This window comes from Corvus moneduloides, chromosome 2, assembly GCF_009650955.1.
Source record: "Corvus moneduloides isolate bCorMon1 chromosome 2, bCorMon1.pri, whole genome shotgun sequence".
NCBI classification, from domain to species: Eukaryota; Metazoa; Chordata; class Aves; order Passeriformes; family Corvidae; genus Corvus; species Corvus moneduloides.
In genome coordinates, this window is record NC_045477.1 from 41,383,388 (window position 1) to 41,400,324 (window position 16,937).

The 16,937-nt window shown below is 39.5% G+C and overlaps 1 protein-coding gene across 1 annotated transcript in view; it reads right to left on the reverse strand.

Annotated features, from left to right (window-relative positions):
• PGR (progesterone receptor) overlaps window positions 1–14,584 on the reverse strand; it is a 33,840-nt gene extending 19,256 nt beyond the window's left edge. The window contains exons 1-3 of the mRNA XM_032099232.1: window positions 13,064–14,584; window positions 11,716–11,867; window positions 145–261 (exon numbers count right to left, since the gene is read on the reverse strand). Of these exons, the coding sequence (XP_031955123.1) occupies window positions 145–261; window positions 11,716–11,867; window positions 13,064–14,238 (1,444 nt within the window). The 5' untranslated portion in view covers window positions 14,239–14,584. The remainder of the gene's footprint in view (window positions 1–144; window positions 262–11,715; window positions 11,868–13,063) is intronic.
• Between the last annotated feature and the right edge of the window lie 2,353 nt (window positions 14,585–16,937).

A 16,937-nucleotide genomic window follows, 5' to 3' on the forward strand; every position in this document is an offset into this window, starting at 1 on the left:
AAACATTAGGTAATTCTTCCAAAAATAACATTTGAATGTGGTTCTTTCCTTTACATTATCAAAGTAATGTTGTTTAACCTCGACAGACTGAAGATAGTGTACTTGACTGCCTACTTTTACAAATCCACTTGAAAAACAGCTCACCTCCCAGGACCATACCAGCTTGACAGCACTTCCTCAAGCGACATGCTGGGCAGTTCTTCCTACGGATTTTATCGACTATGCAGTCATTTCTTCCAGCACATAAATAGTTGTGCTGCCCTGTAGGCAAGAGAAAAACAGGATGAATACTACATTTTCTAACATGACAAAATTATTTCTGTGTCTAAATGTTTCAAAAATAACTGAAGATTCAAAAAAGTGTACTTGAACCATAAAATGAAAACTCTTTCATTTTACTCTACCTTTTGACTAATCATGTTATTATTTGAATATAATGTTTTATTTGGCCTGTTTAAGGGTGAAACTCCCCATCATGAAATTCCAAAATAACTAGCAGGCAGCATGAACTGCTTAAATTATCGTACTTACAATATTTCTTAAGTAAATCAAGCATGAGGACAGACCATTTGTTTCTTTAAAACTTCTTTTTCTTTGAAGTTATTGATCCTGTTTTCAAAGAACATAAGTAAATTGTGCTTGGATTGATGTAGAGTTTCTGACAGAAAAACAGAATGAAGAAGTTGGGGCAGTGCAAAAAAAAAAGTCCCTTAAGCAGAGTAAATGACCTCTGATGGAGAAGCAGCTCTATACTAACCCTGCTGAAATACCAGCAGACCAGGTGCAGCCAACAGAGCCAAAAAGAACAAATAGAAGGAGGCTGTAACTCTGTGGTTTAGGTTATCCTAGTTTATTGTTTAATTCTGAATGACTTTGTTAGAAAGAACCTGGCATTACTATATTGAAATGGAATCATTTCAATGAAATTAGCTTTCAGCAAAGCAAAAGATTAAATGGAATATTGTGGATATGGACCTCCAAATATAACAGAATTCAGTACCAAACCTTTTAAATTTTCAGACTTCTAGACCTAGAAAAGAGTTAGCACTGAACCATGCGAAACAATGCATTTGTTTCTGTGCTTTTAAAAGATAAATAATTTACTTTTAACCATAACATTAAAAACAACCTGTTTGTTTTTAGTGAAAGAAACCAAATTGTCTGAAATTCATTTTCATAATGATTTCTTCTTTTTTTTAGAAAACTACAGGTAAAAAAACCAGTTGCCTCACACATTGCCTGGCAACAAAAAAGTCCTTAGTAATGTTTTAATCAGAAGAAATTCTCATTTACTTTCTCCCACTAATTCTAATCCTGGACTCCCTCTTACAGGAAACATTACCACAAGTAGACAAATGAATAAAAATCTGTCTTGCTATTGGCAGCAGACCAGTAAGCAAAACACTTATTTTGAACAATTCTTCCTTGGGATTACTTGTAGATTTTCCTCATCTTTCTTTGCCTTTATAAGCTACAAAAAGCATTCAGTCTTTTTATAAGTGACAACAATTTTAAAACTCCATTAGTTTAATTAAAATCCATGAAGATTATCTCAGCTCTTTGGCGTTCTAGGGCTTTTATGCACACCTAATTTACGAAGGAATGCTTAAGTATAGTTAAAGTTTTGTTTGTTCTTGTCTTGTTTTGGGGTTTTTCTTTGGTTCCCTGAAAGAGGATTTCTTCTGGACCTCTCTTCCAGGGAATCGGTTAAGTCTACACAAGATGATCTGAATCCATATAAACCTTGTCCTGCTTATTAAAAATCTAAGACTGAACAACACTTTCACATTTACAAAACAAATCGTAATTGAATCACAGTTATGAAAACTACACTTCCATGTTCATATGTTCTGAAGTTTCAGATTAGACAGGATTGAATAGTCTCTCTACCCAGTGTATACCAGGCCAGAAATGAAATCTGTTACTAGAATTTGGGCACAGTAATATTTGTTTAAAAGCCAAAACACTGCCAACCCAACCCTCCCAAGGGATTATGGTGACAAAAACTCAGACGCTTCTTGATGCTTAGTGTTAACAACTTTGTTGTTTTCAAGACTATTAAGAAACCACAGTCATATCCTGCCCTTGACTTACACCTTCATGTGAGTTTTCTGCTCCACTCATCTCTATCCCACATTTCCCTGACACCTTCTGTCCCAAGGTGTATTCCACTCATTTTGATTCAGCTGCAACTTATTTGGAAAACATGTAAGCTTCAATTATTTGCTATTTCTCTGTTTCATCTGCAAAGGATTTTTATTATTATCATGGTCACCTGAGTGGATCTCATAGCAGTTGATTAATCTGAGTAAATGTTCCCATTTGAAATCACTTCTACCATTGTGCAAAGCTGGATTCTGAGAAACTGTTACTTGCTTGGCATTAATACTTTAGGGACAGCAGCCGTCTGAAGGAGAGACTGTGTAATAAACAAACACATGCCATATATTTGCCTAATTTCAAAATGATAGGAAAATATTTAGTTAAATGAAGATGTCTGGAAGGTTTTTCTGGGATGATAAAATAATTATTTGAAAATATATTTGCTACAGTTCCATCTTCAGGATCATTTAGATTTGAACTAATTGTCTTCAATATGGGAGCATTGCAGTTATACCAAATGCATGTACTAATGAAGTACCCAAAACCCCCTGTCAAGATAAAATCACCATTCAATTGGTAACTTCATGTTCAGTATCTTTTCTATGACTACTATCATTATAACCAGGAAAACAAAAAACAAAACAAACAACTACATACTCAGAAAAAAAAACAGGGTAGTAGTAGTACAGTCACTAGAGCACAAGTTTGAAAGTAAAGGTTGGTATTAGCATTTCTTACAAAAATATGAACCTAGGAACTTTCTGGCAATTGCCTCATCTTCAGAAAGCTTCATCCAATGTTAAGTTTCTTATGCATGCTTACTTTTCACTATTTTTTGCACATTGAGGGTCACTCTTGATATACTGGGTCATAACCAGCTTGATTTAGAAAATACAGAGGTGATTTCATCTGTCGCTTAGATGTTCCAGATTCTTACATTTTTCTTAACTTCCATCAAAATCCATTTGTGTTAGCAAAGGTGCAAGTTCTAATGTAGGCAGGCAAACACAATTTTAAGTCCTGTAATGACTACTGCTATACTGGGAGGTTTTTAATCCAAATAGTGCTGGAAGTAGCACATACAATATCTTTACAAACTGCACTACTAACTTAGCTTACTGACATGTTGTAAGCCCCTTACAATCACTCCAGTAAACTCATGAGCTGCAGAGACTTTGCAGATGTACAAAACATGGAAAACATAAAGCTTTATCTGCACCTGGTGTATCAGATGAAGCAATCAGTTATTTGGGTAAGTGCATCTGTGCTGAACTGCTGCCACCCTGCACAGAAGCAAAGCACTTGTTTGCAAACTCTCAGTTCCTTCTATCTGCAAAGAGTACTATCTCCACTCTTTTTTTCTCCCTCCCAAATGTGATTCTGCCTCTTTGTACCTCTCTTAACTGCCACTGCTTTTGTATAAAACCATCAACCTCTGGAGGACTGTTCTTTGCAGAATACATGGTGTTTTATTTAGCCTAGTTTTAGATTTCTGTCTAAAGCTTGCAGATATCTATTGCATCTCTTTGCAAATTATTTAACTGCCAAATGTCTCCCAATATCAACTTTTTGCTTCCTGAAGGCTAGCCTCAAGGTTTTGATCAATAATTTTCTAACAGTATGTTTTACCTCTTCAAAAGTACCAATTAAATAAAAAAAAACCAAAACAACACAAAACCCACAATGGAAGCTGACAATAAACATGGGTTTGAAATTTAAAAAATGGAAAATAAGTTCATCTGTATACCTAACTAAACATAATGGTGCAGATGTAGCTTTTGAGTAAAAATCTGACTTCTGGAAGCTAAGACAATAGACTAGGCTAGTCCTTAGCTTGTGGAAAACCTGACTTGTCAGAGCAAATACAGGGTAATTCTTACCCTGAACATGCTCTGACAAGACAGGTTTTCCACAGCTAGGCAAACAGTCTGGCCTAGTTCATCCTTGGTAAAATGGGAAATACAACTATATCGACTTTAGCCCAGATCTAAATGTAACACTCTTCTATTTACACTGTTTCAATGTGCAAAACAGCAAATACGGGTCGAATTTATGTCTCAGGATGTGGTTTTATGAGATTTGGTCTTGGAGAACTAGGAATCTATACTACACAGTCTCCATGTCCCTGTATGCCATTCCATGCTATTAGTCTCCAAGATTCCACACACCTCAAATAATGTTGTTGGGGTTTTTTAATTTAATATCAATTTTATTTCTGTGTTAATATTTTCTCTAAACATAAAGTCCCTGAAGTGAGACTTCTGACTCTACTTACCCAAAATCCACATCCCCCATGGACTTTACCATGCATAATCTTTTGATAAAGATTTACATTTCCCTCTTTGCCCATGGAAGTAAAATTCTCATTTTCCAATCCTAAGTAGGTGTCGGGACTTCTACTCTGTTGCCTATATTGGTATAAAGAAAGACCTGCTATTGATGCAAGTCTGCTCCACAGCAGAGAATTAAGGATTCAATGGACCAAAGAGGACAAAGAGTGGAAAGCAGAGGAACTTGTGAATATATTCCATCCTGGAATCTAACTGAAATAATGTGGAATTTCTTTCTTCATAATAATATATTTCATACTGAAAGAAATAAAAATGATTGTTTATAACACTTTTGACTGATTCTTTCCTCCTCTTGTATACTGATCTCAAAATCTTCCTGCCTTTTGCTGTGAATCCTGCAATACTATTGTCTTTTTCCTTCCAAAATCACTTCTCCGAAGAGAAACCTCTGAAGAGAGAACACTTTTTAAATGATATCTACAAAACAGAACAATCAAATGTAGCTATCTTGTTTTCATTCATTTCTAGAGTGAAAAATTACAATCCTGTTTTTTAATCTTTTTACATTTCTCTGTCTGTTCCACCATTTTGACCAAGAAAGAGAAAACAAAACAAGCCCAAAACCACAGAAAAACAAAATGAAACAAGATTAAGTCATAATTCATGGAAACTATAATGAGCTGCAAAATTAGGAATACTGTTTCATATTGATTTTCAGTTGGTTTGCCTAGACTGTTTATCACTGCAATGCCTTGAAATGCATAAAATCTTGGAGTCTAAATATGGGAACAGACAACAGTAAAAATTTTCCACAGCTAATACCTTTTCAGGAAGATATGGTAGCTTCTACAAGTCACTATTTCCAGTTCTTTTTATGGCATTGTGTCACAATTGTTCCTTGGTCATAATTTCTAAGTAATTAACTCCATCAGTGACATAAATATGTAAAATGATGGAAGTGTCAGCATTTTTGTCAATAGGGGGTCTATTTCTTACAAATACAAAACATGGGATTTGGACACAAAACCTACTTGAAAAACACACCAGCTATTTCAGAGGTATACAGAACTATGGTATCAGTTGTTCTGCTTTTGAGCCCTGTTATGTTCTTCTATCAAGATGAGACTTTATATTTGCATTTCAGTCATCCTATCACTCTAATTTTAATGGAATTATCACACATTGCCATGTTGAGTTTTTCCGTATACATTTTCCTTATATTCCTTGACTTGTCCTACAACTGAACCAGTGGGACAGGATCATGCACTATGAGCAATACAGATGGAAAACCACAGAAACATTAATAGCAGAAAAAAGCAATGTGCAAAAAACCCAAGTATTGCTGCCTCTTGCTTGAAACACCCTAGATTAATTTGATGCTATTTGATTAATTAGATTCTAAATTGTAGACACCTATCAAAACACTCCTAGTGGTACATCATGACTACTGTGGAACAAATACAGCGATGGACACCATCAAACCCAAATCTACTTTTAGCAGAGGACAGTTTTACTATAAATACTTACACTTTATATACTTACATCAAAAAATCTATGAATATTCTAATACTTCAACTGAGTATGATTTTTATATGTGAAATAATATAATAACATCTATAATACCTTATATATAATACTTAAGCAATATGAAACTAGTATTTCATATGCTTATTATATTTCTTTTATATACTACAGAACTGAATTAGGTACCTTGGTGATATGGCTAGGACTCATATCACCAAATGCAAACAGAGTACATGGTCATCTGATACTCCTTTACACTCAGTGCTGAGAAAGAGTTAGTTAGAATACTGCCATTTTCATCACAAGTACATATTAGAAATAAGTCAGTGAATTTCTTCCTAAAATTTCTTGTTTCTCTCCATTCACTGTAAAATGAACTTCAGATGAGTCCAGGTTACTCACATTGTGCATTTGGGAAGTTAGAACAGAGTATTAGCAACCCTGAGCAGGCAGTTGGTGGTGCTCTTCAAAGCATGCAATTTTACACTACCTGAAATAGCTTCTAATCCACCTGAAAAGATGTTTAAGATAATATACAATACTGCTTCTAAAATACTATGTAGAAGTTAAACCAGAAATTTTAATGGTTGACATTTCTGCAGCTGTTCTAAGCCATGTCTATTAGGAAAACAGTGGTAAAGTCACTATTAGAGCAGTAGGAAGCCCAGCATTAGCACAAGAGCCAAAGCACTTCACCATTGTGCCTCATATAATCAATCCATCAAATTGCTGCTAGTCAAATTGCTGGACAACAAATACTTTTGAAGTGTGATGAAGATACATAATTATGTATTGATGCAGATTTTCTTCTTTCCATTTTCATGATGTAAATTCTTTGAACTCACAAAAGTGACATTTTCCGTTTGTATTTTAGGCTCCTTAATAAAGCAATTTTGTACATTTCAATTTGAAAAATCACTTAGATTTCTGTACTTTAACACATTTTGGCCATGTGCAAAATAGAAGAACTTCAATAACATCAAATCTGTTCTATTGAGCGAAAAGCATTTTTATCTCTCAACCTGCCATGTCTATGCTTTGTGTGTTTGCATGTTTTCTACTTCATGAAAATTTCATCACCATCAGGTTTACAGTACATGCTGTACCAAATGCTGATCCCAAGATCCAGACTGGAATGTTGGATTAAAAATGAGAAAACCCTTCAGAGTTAGGAGAAAAAGGAACTTTTAACACCAGCTTCATCAACTTTACTGCTGAAAGGGTCTCTACAGTATTGTATTTCTCTCTGTTTTCGAAGAGCATTTTCTACTAGTGGTTGGCAGTTCTTTAAATACTTGGCATGCTGTACCATTTTATATTCTTTAGCTTTGGAAAAGCACAGCTGTTTAGACCAGCAATTTTCCTTATGCATAGTATTTCACTCTGTACATAGTGAATCACACTCCCATCACAAAACTAGCATAACACTGATAAGGTCAGATAAACTTTATCAGAAAGTTTGGTTGAATTCATGATCAACCTTCTTACTGTGTAGGTGTAGCTCATCATCAATTACTGCACAGAACCCCTCCATATACAGACAGTGAAAAAATCTCACGGAAATCCAACTTTCTGCCAGTTTACCAAATTCAGGAGTCAGAGAGAAGAAAAGTTCACACTTGGTCAGCTAAATATTGAGCTTGTTATCTGATGTCATTGATGCAACAGAGTTGCTACCCTGACCTTAAAGCACATATCAACACTAGACAAATTCTATACAATCATTTGATCAAGTTTGTAACACATTCTCAGGTATTTAAACAAACCAAGAGTCAGTTTCTGACTGATCTGCTGTAATATCATGTATTCATGTTGGTCTCAAACTCTTCGGGTTTGGGTTACTGCTTTCCTTACATATCAATAATATAAACAAAGTGCATACATAAATACAGAACAAAAATAAGAAGTGAGAGTTTATGATAGGAAAAACAGCATTCAAATTGTTTTTCAGGACTTAGGTAATTTAAACTTTTCATTAGTAAAACCACTGCAAAGGAGACACTTCCAGCAAGAAGGCAAAAATGCAGATGAACAAGAAATCCTGTGTTAGCAACAGTGTAACTCCAGAATCTCAACTCTTAACACTGGGTTCCTGTTCACGGACAGACATTTTACCTTGGTGTTCCACAAGCATTTTGATCATAGCTGCCCTGCATGGTTTTGCATGAAGGAATCTTTATAAGACATCACTAATGACTGTTTGGCAATTTGGTCCAAGAAAAGTAAAAGTTGATATCGTGATCTTCATTCTCCTCATGCCCTGTTAGAAATATTCTCCTCTATGTTTGTAATCATGAATGAGATATATTGGTAGCACTTAAATGATGCCTGATCACCAGCGGCAAATTACTTTTCAAATACAGTAATTCTACATATTTGAAAGCATTTTGAATATTATTTCTGAAATTTTTTGATTTCTATCTCCAAAATGCTCATCACTCTCCGCTCACTGACAGGAACAGCAGTACCCCATCAGCACATATAAATATAAATATAAGAATATAAATAGCAGTACCTTTCATTTTTTTCATTATACTCAAAGGAGATCTTTAAAGCATTTTTTAAAAGCCTCGTAATTTCTTTGTACATTAAGTGAATCTACAGACTAGTGGTTATTTGTAAGGGTCCAACAGAAAACCTCTCAATGCAAATAAATGTTTCCTAGGAAAAAACAACCCAGTATCTTTGTCTCTTTTCTCCTCCTCACTTGCAGTAGTAACTTTTTAAAATATCTGCTATACTAGAGGTTCCCAAAGAAAGGACACGTATTTTTGTTTAACCTACTTCAAGATTTTGACTTAAGAAAAATACGTTTATTGTATTAGCACCAACCTTTTCTTCATATATATAGCCACATATGGGGAACCAAGAACCCAAAAGACAGAAAATACCTACAAAATCATATATATTTTAGAATTTAGTGCCAAGAAACGTTTTAAGTAATCTTTGTGATCCCCACACAACTCTGACCCCTTGTTAAGTTGTATGTGTATGTAGTAGTTACATTCAAATGTATGATTAATTCATAATTAGTATATACAGTTTTAAATGATGGTTCAGTCTGAGTATTTTAAATAATCTGTTTTTATTTCAAAAAAATTAGATATGGGGGAAAAAAAGAGTTTTCTGGATAATATAGCCGTCCATTTTATTCAAATGGAAGTACTTAACCAATAAAGTATTATCCTCACACCAGGGAAGATAAAATAAATGGTGTCTGAATAGAACAATTTCTGTGAAAAAAAAAATTACAAAAAATACATAGGCTGTTTGATTTCAAACAGCAAATGCATCTCAGATTACAGAAATAATTAAAATAGAAAATAGACATTTTCCAACAAATGTAATGTCACTGTATTAAGTACTTTTTTATCTATGCACAAAACCTTGTAACATACAAAAAACTATCACAAGACAGAGAAAATCCATGAAATACCCAGCTATTTCCAAACATGTTCTAATTTCTCATGAAGATCAGTACTGTATGGAAATGATATGAAAAGTAGAGTTTTGACCAGGAATTTTTACTCACAAAATGTAACATCTTATTTGCATGAATTATTATTAAAATACATGTCTGTAGTAACACTAAAAATTTAAAAAGGTAAATACTGCCTTTACACTCTGAGAAGTGATGGGCAGGGAGACATTTCATGGAAGAAATATGTCTCAAATTTATGCAGTTGCCAGTGTGAATTTTAAACAGTATTTTCTATTGCATTTAAATTTCTCCTCTGTTTCTTCCTACACAGGAGCAATTTCCCACCATTATTTCTGATATGAAATTTTTTAAAAAGTACTTAAAGTTCACATAAAATCAAGTATCTGTCAATAAATGGGATTGTTTCAGTACTGGTAATTCTATAGTGTACTGTAATGAAAGTAAGAAGTCCATCGGTCCATCTCTAAGGAACCCCCTGTAGTCTTGCACTTTCTACACAAAAACAAGTTTAACAGTATTTGGTTATTTTGCCAATGCCCACAGTGCTTGTGCCTGACATTCCTTCCTATCAGGTTAAATAACCTGTATCTTTCCTGATTACAGTCAGGTTTCTGATGTAGTTGTACATTCTTCGAAAATCCTAACTAAAAATCTCGAACACACTTCCCCACCAGACTCTCAATCTGTAGAATCATTTAAAAATTAAAATTATGAAGTTGCTATTTAAAACATAAGAGTTTTGTTTATGTAATGGCATTGACCTCTCATTTGTCTCCATATACTTCTGTATTCTCAACTTGGTAAGACTCTGCAAATACAGACTTTGAATAATCTGTGAAAAAACTTCAAGATGTTCCTTGTATCAAGTTATATTCCTTCTTAACATTTCTCATTAAAATACTTCTGCTGAACAGTAATAAGTTTTTGAGCAGGTTCACCTACTGCAAAAAGAACTGGGTACTAAATAAAAAAGAGATGACATCTAAAACTGACAGAATCAAATTCAAAGAAAAAATTACAATATTATTATATAGGTAAAAAGCAAAAATAAAATTTATTTTAAAATACAGCACTCATAAATTACACTACACTCGGCATTAAAACTTCATCTCACTGACTTTTTTTTAAAAAATATTTGGCTGATTTAGCAAAACATAACAAAAAAATGTGAAGCCAAACCAAGAGATCAGCTAGGAGTCAGAAAAACTGAAAGTAACTTGAGAGCTTTGCAACCTAACACAAATGTTTCTAGTAGTTTTCTCATGAAACCCATTAAATGTGTTAGAGAAAATGTGGCACTGGCTCAAAAATTTACCTAGCCCACCAAGTCCACTTTGCAAATACTTAATGTAAAATAAAGGAAGAACATGAGCATATGCTTAAAGTAGAAAGTAACAGCACTGTGAAACAAAAAATCTAATTATATTATTTTACTAAGCATTTACTTTTCCAATATTCCCCTTTTTTATTTGGAGAGAGATAAAGTCTATAAAGCTGAAAAAACTATGTATCACAACAAGAAAATACATGATGCATTTATTTTTATTTTAAGGAATCTTATCCATTTGAACAATGGTTTTGTTAAATATACGGGAGAAATTTGAATATCCTAGTTCTAACAGGATCAGATAAAAAATCAAAAAAGGAGACAAAGCCTAAAAAGTAGAAGGATTTGTTTTACTGCTTTATCTGTTGAACTATATAAAATTATCTGCTCTTTTATTCATATTTAAAATTTCAGTAGACCATGCATATAATATAATCCAAAAAGAAAAAATAAACATAGGTATTGCTACTGTTTCAGTAAACTTCCAGCCTGACTTTGCAATTTAACAACTATTTGGAACAAGTCAAATGCATTTATTGTTATTATGACTTGAAAGAGTTCAGTGAAATTTTAAATACTTCCATAACTCCCAGGAAGCCAAAACTCTGCAACTTGAAAGCAAGAAAAATTTCATGACTTCAAAAAGTGAACAAAGCCAAAATAAATTCTTCTCTGCCTAGCATTAGTTCTTACCCACAATATTTTCCTTTGAACACCATTTATACTTTATAAAACAGGTTGTATAATACACCAAAATTTTATTTAATTCTTCCTACCTGGAAAGATTAACTGATAAACAGTAAATAATAAATAGCAAAAAAGTAAAGTAAAACAAATAATACTAGAAAAATCTATTAAGGAAGAACTTTTTCAATATTCACTGTAATATTTAATCAGAGTTGACAAAATAAAAAAAAAATTACTACAGGGATAATATTTATAAAGTTGAGCAATAAATAAGCAGTATGTCCTAGCAGTGTCTAGAAGACATATTTCAGATAATTAGGAACAATGGCATCATATAGTACCTTCCATTGCCCTTTTAAAGAAGACTTTACAACTTCCACAGGTAAGTACTCCATAGTGGCAACCTGAAGCCTCATCACCACAGATGAGACAAATCTTCTGGGGTAGTGATTCAAAACTGAACTGAGAACTTTGGCTGGTTTCTGTATCTGGCCTTGAAAACAAAAAGAATTAAAAGAAATTAAAGATCTAGCTTTGCACAGTTAACTACTTACCTGAATTAATGAGTTTTATATCAAAAACTTCATTTTAAAATTCATAATCAAGATACAGAAGGACAGGAAAAAACTAACGTATGATTGCCTTTCTGCTTAATGGTTTGTCTCTTCTATGGTACTACAAGAAAGGAGTGCAAAAAAGCATAAAATTATATTTTAATCCATTTAGCGAAAAAAGGTACCATCTAGACATTCTGTTAAAATGTTCACCTTCCTCAGATCAACAACTCTTGTGAGTGAAGTCATAGCGATGACGTTTTACTCCTGCACAGAGATAGAATCAGATAGAGATGGCCATTGAGTTTCAAAGGCCTCTTTCATATGGGAAATATGAAATGTCATTTCAGCTTAAAAAATCTTTACTAATCAGTTTATCACCCCCCCCCATTCATCTGCCGTGTTCTCAGCAGTAACTAAGTCTGATGGGGATATCAATGATATTTCCAATTCGTCTCCAAGAAAAGGCAGACTAATCTAGGTAACAATTGTATTTACTAAGAGAAAGAATTTCCATTGAAACTATACCATTGTATGCACTTTTTTTGTACCTATTTCTAGGTAATGCACATCTCGGCATCATAGTACTCCATTTCATTCTAGAAAATCAATATACAAGTGTTTCAGTTTCAGTTTTCTTTTTTTTGTGCTTTTTGAGGTTTGGAAATTTTTGGAAAATATTTAGGTATTGATGAATACGGTATCGCTGCCGGTGGGAGCAACCTAGAGAACCTGCACGCCCTCTCTGGAGCCGGGCACCGGCTCGGACATCGGGTGGCCTGAAGTCCCGCAGCGATAACAAACCATTATCTCCTGGAACGTCATCGTGCCCAAAGCCGCGAGGTGCCAGCTGCCGAGCTGACACTGCTGGTCTCACACCGCCCCGGGACACCGCGGCGTGGTCAGGCAGCGCAGGCAATGGGAACGGGGCTGCAGGCACTGCCTTAAAGCCCAAAAACGCCCTCGCCGAGAGAAACGTCGCCCGTCCTTTCCTCGGCATCCCCTTACCATTCTCCCGAGGCGCCCGCCGCGCGGCACGGCCGCCCCTCGGGCAGAGGAGGTGCGGAGCTGTCCGGCCCGCAGCGCGACCCCCCGGTCCCGTCCCTCAGCGAGCCCCCCGCCGACCCCGCCTTACCGCGCGTAGCCGAGGTAGGGCGGGCACAGCTGGGGCAGGCCCTCCTTGAGCACGGCGGCCGGGAAGCCCAGCGGCTGGTGCCCGTTGAGCCCCAGGCCCGGGTAGAGCCCCGGCGGCGCGGCCGAGGTGGAGGGCAGGCTGTCGGGCGGCGCCGCCGCCGGCCCGTAGGCGCTGGCCAGGAGGGTGGGCTCCGCTTTGTAGAGGACGCACTCCAGCGAGGGCTCCTGCCCGGCCCGCGGAGCCTGCGGGTAGTCGTGGCAGCCCGGCGCGGGGGTGGCCCTGCCGCCCCCCGGGTAGCGGGCGGCGAGGCCGAGACCCTCCTCCTTGATCTTCAGAACGGGCTGGACGTCGCCGTAGGCGAAGGGCCCGTCCTTGGCGTCGGGCGGCGGGAAGCCGTAGGCCGGCAGGTCCGGGGCGGGGGGCGAGCAGCGCGGCACCGCGCCGCCCTCGTACTCCGGCCCGTCCAGCAGCTGCCGCGTGCGCGAGGCCAGGAAGGCCGAGTTGAGCGGCAGCAGCGGCACGTGCAGGTATTCCTGCCCCGGGTCCCCCGCCCGGGACCCGCCGGGCAGCGCCCCGACACCGGGGGCATCGCCCTTGGGCACCGCGGCGGGACCTTCCGCGCCGCCCCCCGGCCCCGCCGGCCGCGGCTTAGCGACGGGGACCAGGGCATCGCCGGGCGGCCAGAGCGCGGCGGGACGCGGCGGGGGCTGCGAGAGGCCCGGCGCTCCCGGGGCGGCTTCGCCCGCCTTCTGCGAGGGGCTGCTGCTCATCGGGCCGTCGGGCGCTTCCGCCGCCTCGAAGAAGGACCAGGGCGCCGCGGCCACGGCGGAGCTGGCATGAGCCGCGGGCGCCAGGAAGGTGTGCAGGACGGTGTCCAGGGAGTCCTTGACCGAGAGGGATCCGCTCCCTGGTTGGTAGGAGAGGGAGTCCCGGCCGTCCTCCTGCCCCAGATGCTGCTGCTGCGGCTCTTCCTCCTCCTCCCCTTCCTCCTCCTCCTCCTCCTCTTCGTCCTCCTCCTCGTCGCTGCTCTTGGGGTAAAGCAGCCCGTCCAGGGAGATGTCGATGGACTCCGCTTCCTCGCGGAAGGGATCTCGGCCGGCCTGACCCTGCAGCAGGACCGCCCCGTCTGTGGCAGGCGGAGGTGCTCTGGGCTCTTTGGCTTTCACCTCGGTCATGCTGGCTTGGGGCAGCGATGGACGCCGGCGAGTCTGCGGCCCGGGGGGCGGTCGGGCAGCAGCAGAGTGCGGGCAGCCGGGCAGCTCTTTACATCCTGGACGTGCCCGCTGCGGCGGTGGCGCGGGTCCTGCTCACATGGTGCTGCTCTCGGGGGGACGGCTCAGCCCTGGCCCCCGCCGCCGGGACGGGGATGACTCGGAGCCGGGGGCGGTGCAGCCTGGAGGCGAAAACGATGGGAGCGTGTGCGGGAGGCGGGCAGGAAAGCAGGGTGCCTGCCAGGCTCCGGCGGCGGCGGACAGGCTGACTCGGCGCTCCGCTCGTCCCCCGACTGCTTCCCACCGCCCGGGCGGGCCGGCCGCCGGCTCCACGCCCCCGTCCCTCCCTCTCCGCCCCTCCTCGCCTCCAGCCCCGTCCCTTAGCGAGGGTCTGCGCTGCGGGGCGCGGGCTCGCCCCTCCCGGTCCCACCGCTCCGCGCTGCCTCTGGGAACCGCGGCTCCTCCAGTGGCACTTCCATCGGCTCCTCCTCCGCTCCTCCTGTCCCCCTCCCATGGGTTCGCCGTGCCCGCATCCCTTTCCCATCGCGTCCGCCGCCCTGAGCCTTCGGTCAGCGCTTTTTTGCTTCTCCTGATCGTCTCCCTGTCTTCTCATCCCTTTCCCCCACCTCTTGTGCCTGTGCTCCGTCCTCTCTCTTTACCATTCCAAGAAGAGCAGCTTTGGACCGAGCAGAGGGCACAAGCCAAGGTTGGGTCGCTGCTTTGGAGAGCAGAGAGCAAGACAAGCTTTACTTATTTGCAGTGACGGCTCCCTTTTGTCTGGTTTTCACTGTCGCATTCAGACGTTCAATGTAGTTTTTCGTGATTAAGCTCTGTTCCAAAATCCGTCCTGACACGAGATCCATTTTCCAGTAGCAAGGAAACCAAGGCATTGTAAAGCTCTTCACAGGACCTCAAAGCATCCTCTACACCAAGAAGCACAATGTCTTTTCTGCAAAAGATCTGGAAAGGGGGTCATTCATTACTTCTAAATTTTAATTACTTTGTCAGGAAAATGAGAGGACATTTAAAAAGGACTGGCTGGCCAGCCTGATATAGCAGGTTGCAATTCAGCCCAGGTTAGTTCTGACCAAGAAGCTGTCACCAGCTAATTGCTGGCATTTTGTGTAAAATGCTGGCTTTGTGGCAGAACCCATTCAGCTCAATATGACAGCTACTAACTGGAGGGAAAAAAAACCAAACAAAAAAACAACACAAGCCTTAGTATAATTTTCATTATATAGAAATCTCAGGAAAGAAACTTGTGTTGATAGATACAAAGAGTAAATTGGCATAGGAGTAATTGTCCTGACTTTAAGTAGAATCAGTGTATTTTTTGATACATAGAGAAAAGTGTGCTGTTAAATGCTTGGTCATGCCCTGTAGCTGTAACATGCTTTTCTGAAAGAAAACATCCTTTTTTTCCCAAAACACCTGTGATCACCACTAAATAGTTGCTTTTGTTATTTTACTTTCAAAACATTGTCAGACTGAAAAGAACAGCTTGTCAGGGAGAGGAACATAACTGTTGGAAATTATTTCAGTGTTCTGAAATCATGTAAGGCAAGTTTATAGAAGAAATGGCATCACATAAACCTTATTCAATGTGGTGTGTGCTTTCTACATTGTTCTTGTCAAAATACTACTGGCTTATAGACTGCTTTGGGATTCTACTCTTTATTCCTTGAAGAATAAATACAAGAAAATCTTTATTTTTTTTCGGTATTCAAAAGAATTGTGGTAATGTGATAGTAACTGGCATTTTAAAACCCAGATGTTATTTGGGCGACTCTATACACATTTAGGAGGTTCAATAGAATGAACAGAACTTCCAAGTACACTTGTTGAATATAGGAATAGTTCTTGAACAGCAGTGTTTCACTCTTTTGATGTTGCATGGGAAAGAACTGTTTGGCCAGGAAGTACCAGGAGCTGAAGATGTTTTCACAAAACCTATCAGTGGAACCAACGTTAAAAGAATTATTTAAGAGGCGCTATCCAGTTCTGACATGACATTAAAACAAATAATTTGAAGTGCTTCAATGACTACCGAGTTTCTGTTTTTCATGCTACAAAATTTCTCCCTTCTCCCAAGCCTGCCTTTTCTCGGAGAAGAGAGAAGTTCCTCTCCACCACTGTTCATCTCCATGCTCGTTTTGGTTTTCCCCTGTTGTTTGCATGCTTAGTCAGCTGGTGGTCATTGAAAGCAAGGCAGTGGCTTGCTCATTTCCACTTCCCCATATGCACACAGCATTTGCAGCCTGCGTCTTTAGAAAATGTGCTTCAAGGATATGTTTCCTTACAGTAACTTTCCTCCTTCCTACTGCTTCTGGTTTAGGAGAGGTGAAGAGCCACAGATGGCCTGAACAGAGGGTCCTGAAAGGAAAGCAGCACCAAGTAGCTTCCATTCACTGCTGCTCATGACTTGTCTGTTAAAACTCTACATTAACAAGGCCATGTGACTGTAAACAACTACATATTTACCAGAATTATAAATGTTTACTACTTATTTTTCTAAATAGCAGTTAAATAATGTGTAGGTTTTCTGCTGTCCTCCCTAATTTCATTTTTATGACCTGACAAGTATACTCAAATCTTTAATGATAACAGCAACTGTGCTGAATTGTCATTTAATGAAATGACAATTTAAGGAAAATATTTGGGGT